We start from the raw sequence: 9,910 nt of genomic DNA, 5'->3' as shown, positions 1-9,910 counted from the left end.
CACAATGAAACACAGATCCCCTCAATACAACCCCACAAATCCTGTCCTGTACAATACTTGTGACAACAGATATCAGTAAAACACTTACACTCTCCCCAAACACATTCTCACACAAAAGATACTTGACACCACCCTACAGAACAATGACAAAAAGTCTTTGGACAATCTCATAGCCAGCTGCCATGGCAGAGTCACTCATCTGTAAAACCTTCAAACTGCAATGGAGTTCCCTAAGGAGCTGTGCTTACTATAACTCTCTTCAATTTCCTCTTACACAACCTCCCATTACCTCCTGTATATCACATGAAGATCTACTCATATGAAGACAACCTAATAATCACAACACATCACCCTGACACTGAAATGGCAGAAAAAAAAAAAAAAAGCAGCACATCACAAAACTGGAACAATGGTTCAACTAGAACAGATTGTCTACACCTTTACAGAAGTCTTCATTCATTTGTTTAACCCCAGACAGATGTGAATCCAGCGCACATCCTCAATTCATTTTCACTCGACAATCATTCCCGCTGAACAAAACAACCATTCTATACATCACATACAACACACTTGTCATTCATTCCTCATACCAAAAACATCAACTCAAAATCAACACACAAACTTATTATCCTGAGATCACTAAATGACACTAGATTTGGAAGAAATAAAACAAATCAATTAGCATCATCTGCAAACAGTTCATCCACTTCAACTTAAAGTATGCCACATCAGCATAGTCTTACAACTTGTCCAAAGGAACTAACAAAACTGCAAACCAAACAAAATAGTGCACTCGGAACAATCACTGGCTGTTTAGCAACCACAAACACTCAACACCACAATGATACAAAGATCCTCTAAATACAAGCCCATCTCAACAGCATTAGACTCCTCCCATCCACATCATTCCATAACCAACCTCCATTCCCTAGTGGAAATAAAAAGATTACCCCTGCCTCACACTTTAGCAACCTCTAATCACAGATTCCCCCCATCCCCAATAAATATAACGCTGACAAAACACTTACACAGTGAAATAACCAACAAGGTAGTAGTTGGTAGACAGCCAATGACCAAGGAGGTATATTACCAGTACTATCAGGAGGGTTACTGACGGCTACATGGTGAGCTAGCACTTCAGTGGTCGTCAAGTTGCATTCCTCTGACCCAGATAGCTATCTTTTCTTTCTGCTTCACTCACTTATGGACTTCTGGCATTCTGTCTACAAACATACAATCTATCCTTTTCACACATATCACTTGACAACACTTAACTCACACAGCTCACCCTTCATAACTAGATTTTCCTGTGGTGAGTGCTATGTGCTAGCCCTGCCTTTTGGCAAAATGGTAGGAGCAATCTATAAAAGTAATAGGTAGAAACATTAGGTAGAAGTAGTGAGTAGCAATGTTAGGTAGTAACCTCTGCAAACACTACACTGGACCTGCCCTCTTGTCAGTGGCCTGTTAAGAACAAGAAACTAAAGGCTAAGAAGTGGCACTGGAGTTCATTAGATATGGAGACTATAGCTGTGGCTACCCCCTTGTGGGAGTTCCAGACAGGCATGAGAGCTAATAGCACTATTAAAATGCCCTCCTAATTTAGTCTTAAACTCCAGTCCACCAACTATACACCTGGAAAAACATGAGTCACACCTTTCCATCTATGCCTTGAGGACCACCCTTCCTTACAACACTACAAACTCAGTAACAAAATATCCTAAGACCCTTTGTGACCATGAAGCAATTACCACAACAAAGATATTAAACACTTAGACTCAAGTGCCTTATGCTTTCCCCACATAAACACAATATTACAACCCTTAAGACCTATGGTGCTATCCAGTGGACATAAATAGGTCCTGCCCAGTGGATGTGACTGACTTCCTAAGTGCTTAGTGGTTTTATAGAAACAGAAAGGACTCCTAGAGCAAGAATTAAGTACATAAAAGTTACTGGACTCCACCTGCATGAGGATAAACAGCAAATGTAAAGTCACTGGCAAGGCTGTATCACAACAAATATAGTCTTGTCAAAGAACTTCTCACTCCATAGGAGTCTACACTTCTCGGCTCCTCTAGAGATCCTGGGGTAATTATAAGTGTGAGTGTGTGTGTGTGTGTGTGTGTGTGTGTGTGTGTGTGTGTGTGTGTGTGTGTGTGTGTGTGTGTGTGTGAGAGCATACACTGTATCACAGGAAATATAGTTTTGTAAAAGAACTCACTCCAAAGGAGTCTACATTTCTCTACTCCTCCAGAGATCCTGGGGTAAGTATAAGTGTATGTGTGTGCATACATACATACATATATGGGGATGGGGAGAAAGAATACTTTCCACGCATTCCTCACTTGTTGTAGAAGGCGACTAAAGGGGACGGGAGCGGGGGGGGGGTTAGAAACCCTCCCCTCCTTGTATTTTAATTTTCTCAACAGGGAAACAGAAGAAGGAGTCGCGCGGGGAGTGCTCATCCTCCTCAAAGGCCCAGATTGCGGTGTTTAAATGTGTGTGGATGTAACCAAGATGAGAAAAAAGGAGAGATACGTAGTATGTTTGAGAAAAAGGAACCTGGACGTTTTGGCTCTGAGTGAAGGTAAAGGGGAAGAGTGGTTTGGGAATGTCTTGGGAGTAAAGTCTGGGGTTAGTGAGAGGACAAGAGAAAGGGAAGGAGTAGCACTACTCCTGAAACAAGAATGGTGGGAGTATGTGATAGAGTGTAAGGAAGTAAACTCTAGATTGATATGGGTAAAACTGAAAGTGGATGGAGAGAGACAGGTGATTATTGGTGTATATGCACCTGGGCATGAGAAGAAAGATCATGAGAGGTAAGTGTTTTGGGAGCAGGTGAATGAGTGTGTTAGTAGTTTTGATGCACGAGACCGGGTTATAGTGATGGGTGATTTTATTGCAAAGGTGAGTAATGAGCAGTTGAGGGAATAATTGGTATACATGGGGTGTTCAGTGTTGTAAATGGAAATGCTGAAGAGATTGTAGATTTATGTGCTGAAAAAGGACTGGTGATTGGGAATCCTGGTTTAAAAAGAGAGATATAAATAAGTATACATATGAAAGTAGGAGAGATGGCAAGAGAGCGTTATTAGATTACGTGTTATTTGATAGGCACATGAAAGAGAGACTTTTGGATGTTGATGTGCAGAGAGGTGCAACTGGAGGGATGTCTGATCATTATCTTGTGGAGGTGAAGGTAAAGATTTGTAGAAGTTTTCAGAAAAGAAGAGAGAATTTTGGGGTGAAGAGAGTGGTGAGAGTAAGTGAGCCTGGGAAGGAGACGTGTGAGTAAGTACCAGTAGAGACTGAGTACAGAATGGAAAAAGGCGAGAACAAAGGACGTATGGGGAGTGGGGGAGGAATGGGACGTATTTAGGGAAGGAGTGATGGCTTGTGCAAAAGATGCTTGTGGCATGAGAAGTGTGGGAGGTGGGCAGATTAGAAAGGGTAGTGAGTGGTGGGATGAAGTAAGATTATTAGTAAAAGAGAAGAGAGAGGCATTTAGACGATTTTTGCAGGGAAATAATGCAAACGAGTGGGAGATGTATAAAAGAAAGAGGCAGGAGGTCAAGAGAAAGGTGCAAGAGGTGAAAAAGAGGGCAAATGAGAGTTGGGGTGAGAGAGTATCATTGAATTTTAGGGAGAATAAAAAGATGTTTTGGAAGGAGGTAAATAAATAAAGTGCATAAGACAAGGAAACAAATGGGAACTTCAGTGAAGGGGGCTAATGGGGAGGTTTTAACAAGTAGTGGTGATGCGAGAAGGAGACGGAGTGAGTATTTTGAAGGTTTGTTGAATGTGTTTGATGATAGAGTGGCTAAAATAGGGTAGTTTGGTCGAGGTGGTGTGCAAAGTGAGAGGGTTAGAAAGAATGATTTGGTAAACAGAGAAGAGGTAGTAAAAGCTTTGCGGAACATGAAAGCCGGCAAGGCAATGGGTTTGGATCGTATTGTAGTGGAATTTATCAAAAAAGGGGGTGACTGTATTGTTGACTGGTTGGTTAGATTATTTAATGTATGTATGACTCATGGTGAGGTGCCTCAGGATTGGCAGAATGCTTGCATAGTGCCATTGTACAAAGGCAAAGGGGATAAAAGTGAGTGCTCAAATTACAGAGGAAAAAATTTATTGAGTATTCCTGGGAAATTATATGGGAGGGTATTGATTGAGAGGGTGAAGGTATGTATAGAGCATCAGATTGAGGAAGAGCAGTGTGGTTTCAGAGGTGGTAGAGGATGTGTGGATCAGGTGTTTGCTTTGAGGAATGTATGTGAGAAATACTTAGAAAAGCAAATGGATTTCTATGTAGCATTTCTGGATCTGGAGGAGGCACATGATAGAGTTGATACAGATGCTCTGGGGAAGGTATTAAGAATATATGGTGTGGGAGGCAAGTTGTTAAAAGCAGTGAAAAGTTTTTATTGGGGATGTAAGGAATGTGTAAGTGTGGGAAGAGAGGAAAGTGATTGGTTCTCAGTGAATGTAGGTTTGCAGCAAGGGTGCGTGATGTCTCCATGGTTGTTTAATTTGTTTCTGGATGGGGTTGTTAGGGAGGTGAATGCAAGAGTTTTGGAAAGAGGCCCAAGTATCCAGTCTGTTGTGGATGAGAGAGCTTGGGAAGTGAGTCAGTTGTTCTTTCCTGATGATACAGCGCTGGTGGCTGATTCATGTGAGAAACTGCAGAAGTTGGTGACTGAGTTTGGTAAAGTGTGTGAAAGAAGAAAGTGAAGAGTAAATGTGAATAAGAGCAAGGTTATTAGGTACAGTAGGGTTGAGGGTCAAGTCAACTGGGAGGTGAGTTTGAATGGAGAAAAACTGGAGGAAGTAAAGTATTTTAGATATCTGGGAGTGGAGCTGGCAGCGGATGGAACCATGGAAGCGGAAGTGAATCATAGGGTGGGGGAGGGAGCGAATATCCTGGGAGCCTTGAAGAATTTGTGGAAGTCGAGAACATTATCTCCGAAAGCAAAAATGGCTATGTTTGAAGGAATAGTGGTTCCAACAATGTTGTATGGTTGCGAGGCATGGGCTATGGATAAAGTTGTGCGCAGGAGGATGGATGTGCTGGAAATGAGATGTTTGAGGACAATGTGTGGTGTGAGGTGGTTTGATCGAGTGAGTAACGTAAGGGTAAGAGAGATGTGTGGAAATAAAAAGAGCGTGATTGAGAGAGCAGAAGAGGGTGTTTTGAAATGGTTTGGGCACATGGAGAGAATGAGTGAGGAAAGATTGACCAAGAGGATATATGTGTCGGAGGTGGAGGGAACGAGGAGAAGTGGGAGACCAAATTGGAGGTGGAAAGATGGAGTGAAAAAGATTTTGTGTGATAGGGGCCTGAACATGCAGGAGGGTGAAAGGAGGGCAAGGAATAGAGTGAATTGGATCGATGTGGTATACCGGGGTTGACGTGCTGTCAGTGGATTGAATCAGGGCATGTGAAGCATCTGGGGTAAACCATGGAAAGCTGTGTAGGTATGTATATTTGCATGTGTGGACGTATGTATATACATGTGTATGGGGGTGGGTTGGGCCATTTCTTTCGTCTGTTTCCTTGCGCTACCTCGCAAACGCGGGAGACAGCGACAAAGCAAAAAAAAAAAAATATATATATATATATATATATATATTTCAATTATCATACATAATCGCTGCTTCCCGCATCAATGAGGTAGTGCCTGGAAACAGACAAAGAATGGCCCATCCATTCATATACATATATATACATAAATGCCCATATACACACATATAAATATCAACATATACATACACAAACACAGACATATATATGCATGTACATATTCATACTTGCTTGCCTTCATCGTTTCCTGGGGTTACCCCACCCCACAGGAAAAAGCATTGCTACCCCCTGCTTCACACATTATTTCAATTTTTGTTGAGTTTCTAATACAAGACTAATAGCACTGGCGCCTATTGCACCCAAATGTAAATCAAAATTATTTGACCATTAAACAAAATCTGGAAACTTGTTCCCACACTATACTCAACACATAACTAGATATCTTTTTATGAACCTGAGCAAGACTTTAAAAATACAGCCTTCTACTTAATACAAATAACTCAACTGACATATCATACACAACTGGAATTATGATCTACACACATAAATTAGGCATCTTTATTGCTTCTTGTTTATGTCAGATACCAGGGACGGTATTTCAGAACTCACTCCAACATGTACTAAATAAAGACTCCATTTATATGATTATATGATATGTCAGTCTTAACATCTCTGACTGAAGTCTTTACTGAGGTACTGTAATGGTGAGATCCAGAATCCAGTCCTAAGAAAATAATTTAAAACCTAGGCTGCATTTTCACTCACAAAGAACTGGATTATTTCACCCAATTATCCAAAGTCTGAACTATTCCTATTATGTAAATGCTTATATTCATTCATTATAATATTTACACTTAAAATCATGCAGTTTTAATATCAACATCTATTACCACAGCCAAATAGATAACAGAGACATCAGAAGTCTTGGTGTAGGCTCACGGTCTTAAGATAAACATGTGTGACTAAAAGCATATGAAAAGGTGGACTTCTGTTGGATGAAATATTTGCCTTTAAAATGAGTTTTCAAATAAACTTGTAAAATGTCATAACACCAAATCACAGGAATTATGTAAAGACATGTACATTCATAAAATAAATAAGCCAAGTTCATTACTGATTGTCTCACAATGATTCTTCAATATTATTTCCTTTTATTCCTGAAAGCCTTCATGAGTCAAACTGTATAATTCAAGATGAAAAGATAGTGCAACAGACAATATTGATATAAAGAATAAAAGAATCCAGCCCATGGTCTGGAAAAGGAAATACAGAAAGGAACTTGAGGGCAGGTACAAAATGTACATGAACTCGTATTTCATCCTAGTTTTTACTAATGGCCATAGGAATAAATGGTCCTGAAGGGCTTTTCTAAAAACTGGACTGTTCCATATGAAAGTATAAAAATCAGGTACTACTCTATCTTCTTCTTCAGAAAAAACTTTGTTTCAATTATAAGATGAAGCTAGAGCTTACCTCTTTAACTGTTCAGATATCTAATCAAAATACAATTCGTGATCATTTTACTTTAATCAAAATACAATTCGTGATCATTTTACTTTAACACTTTGTACACCAGACAATTTGTACCCTCATAGTCAATGCTCACTGTAGCATAATTCTAAATCAATTTCAACAATCCAAAAAAGAAGAGCACATAATATAGTATGTAGACAAAATAAATATTAAGTAAAACAAGCCCAAGATGATATTAACACACCAGTTCCTCAAACAAAGAAGACAAAAGGTATGTGAAGGTCAGGTACACCAACAAATATAGGAGTGAGGGTTGTGGAATGACAGCTGGAAAATTTTAAAAAACTAGTTCTACAGAAATCATGTCTTTCAAAAGCCATGTAAGACAACACCTGTATAACTACTCACACAAAACTTGTACATTCAAGCTCATTCCTTACTAAAAGTTTAAGAAGTAAATACACAAAAAATTCTTAAATTGTAAAACTTGAAATAAAACGAAAATTTATACTTTAAAAATTATTTCCATATCCAGAATATCATACTCCTAAAACAGGAAATTAAAGCTGACAAAGTTCACATACCATTTGCATGGTTCAGAACTACAAAGCATATGTAAAGCCTATCGATGTTTGTGTTGAACACATCAAAATTCATTCGAATGCTGGAATGGTGGAAAACTGAACACATCTCCTCTCATCTGATATGATACCAGGTTAAAAATTGCACACTTTATCATTCAGTCCTCTCATTCCAAAAATGAAAAAAAAAATGCACGACCTTTGGTGTCATTCAATCTGGTAAAAATAACTTGCTTCAAGGAAACTACCAATATATCTATTATGCGAAATACCCAGAACAACAACACCACCTAGCCTGAGAATTAAGAATAATATCTCTAGCATGTAACGGAGGGGAATAATATTAGAACCTTAAAAACTTCCCTAATGAAGCTCCCAAACACTAGCAGTCTTAATAGTTACACCACCATTCATGCCATACCTTATAACATCTCACTGCAAGTGGCAGTACGTCTCAAAATTATAATTTACAAAATATCATATGTTTTTTACTAAATTTCTATTGCAAAACCTGACTCCCTTCCCTCTCTCCATCTATGTACAGAACTGAGCCAGGAGTGTATGCTGCAGTTGAACCAGTTGCAGAGAGGGATGTGTGGTGAGGAGGCACTCCTAGACTAGCATGTGGCTGGGAGATCTGGGACATAAGGCTTTGGTGCTGTGGTAAACTGGATGGTAAATACTGAGGAAGTGCCTGCATCTGGGTGTCGTAAACACCAGGACGTTGGAAGGTCATCTCAGTCATTATTTCAGCTGGATGTGCTGGTGGGCCCTGTCCACTTGGAGAAGGATTCTGAAGGCCAGGATCCCCAAAGACAAATTCAGGGTAGTACCCACTTGGTCCTGCCACTGTCATCTGAAATAATAACAAATAGAAAAAATACTTGGGATTATATCTAGAATAAAAATATACAATGGGTGAGTCATGTAAAACCTCCTGCATTCACAATGACACTAACAATTTACAGCAGTTTCCTCTGTAGAGACAACACTGCCACATGTATTCTCCTCCTCTATATCTATTTCCATTCACTTCAGTCAAGTTTATGTCTTCGGTCATTCTCTCCACATCACTTCTTCCACGCTATCTCAGTAATAAGCATTCCTGCAACCACTTACAAGATGATGTGCATATCTGTATGGCTAAATGCATTGCAAGAAGTGCATGGTAAATGTAAGATGATGGAAGTTCCATAAATTTAAGGGTAATTCATATGAGTTAAGTGTGCACAAAACAAAGATGGGCAGTGGAATATATTAACTGGAACTGAGCAAAGGTTGCAAAATCAGGCTTTTAGATGGTATATGGCTTTGCAAAGCAAGGTGTGCGAGTTTTCATGAAAAATGAATTGCGTGAAAAGTTGTCTGACAACAAATACGTACACTCTTGGTTAATAGATACAAAATATGTGCAATATATTTAATACTTAGAAAAGCAAATGGATTTGTATGTAGCATTTATGGATCTGGAGAAGGCATATGATAGAGTTGATAGAGATGCTCTGTGGAAGGTATTAAGAATATATGGTGTGGGAGGCAAGTTGTTAGAAGCAGTGAAAAGTTTTTATCGAGGATGTAAGGCATGTGTACGTGTAGGAAGAGAGGAAAGTGATTGGTTCTCAGTGAATGTAGGTTTGCGGCAGGGGTGTGTGATGTTTCCATGGTTGTTTAATTAGTTTATGGATGGGGTTGTTAGGGAGGTGAATGCAAGAGTTTTGGAAAGAGGGGCAAGTATGAAGTCTGTTGTGGATGAGAGAGCTTGGGAAGTGAGTCAGTTGTTGTTCGCTGATGATACAACGCTGGTGGCTGATTCATGTGAGAAACTGCAGAAGCTGGTGACTGAGTTTGGTAAAGTGTGTGAAAGAAGAAAGTTAAGAGTAAATGTGAATAAGAGCAAGGTTGTTAGGTACAGTAGGGTTGAGGGTCAAGTCAATTGGGAGGTAAGTTTGAATGGAGAAAAACTGGAGGAAGTAAAGTGTTTTAGATATCTGTGAGTGGATCTGGCAGTGGATGGAACCATGGAAGCAGAAGTGGATCATAGGGTGGGGGAGGGGGTGAAAATCCTGGGAGCGTTGAAGAATGTGTGGAAGTCAAGAACATTATCTCGGAAAGCAAAAATGGGTATGTTTCAAGGAATAGTGGTTCCAACAATGTTGTATGGTTGCGAGGCGTGGGCTATGGATAGAGTTGTGCACAGGAGGGTGGATGTGCTGGAAATGAGATGTTTGAGGACAATGTGTGGTGTGAGGTGGTTTGATCGAGTAAGTAACGT

General features: G+C 39.8%; 1 protein-coding gene across 4 annotated transcripts in view; it reads right to left on the bottom strand.

Annotated features, from left to right (window-relative positions):
- Nucleotides 1-2,897: 2,897 nt before the first annotated feature.
- The window catches only part of LOC139760116 (terminal uridylyltransferase 7-like), a 303,262-nt gene continuing 296,249 nt past the window's right edge, over nucleotides 2,898-9,910 (bottom strand). For all 4 annotated transcript variants that reach the window (XM_071682971.1, XM_071682991.1, XM_071682999.1 and 1 more), the window contains one exon: nucleotides 2,898-8,494. In XM_071682971.1, the coding sequence (XP_071539072.1) occupies nucleotides 8,138-8,494 (357 nt within the window). In that variant the 3' untranslated portion in view covers nucleotides 2,898-8,137. The remainder of the gene's footprint in view (nucleotides 8,495-9,910) is intronic.

Source organism: Panulirus ornatus, chromosome 3 (genome assembly GCF_036320965.1).
Source record: "Panulirus ornatus isolate Po-2019 chromosome 3, ASM3632096v1, whole genome shotgun sequence".
Lineage (NCBI taxonomy): Eukaryota > Metazoa > Arthropoda > Malacostraca > Decapoda > Palinuridae > Panulirus > Panulirus ornatus.
Note: the sequence above shows the minus strand (reverse complement) of the source record. Positions and strands in the feature narration are given on the sequence as shown.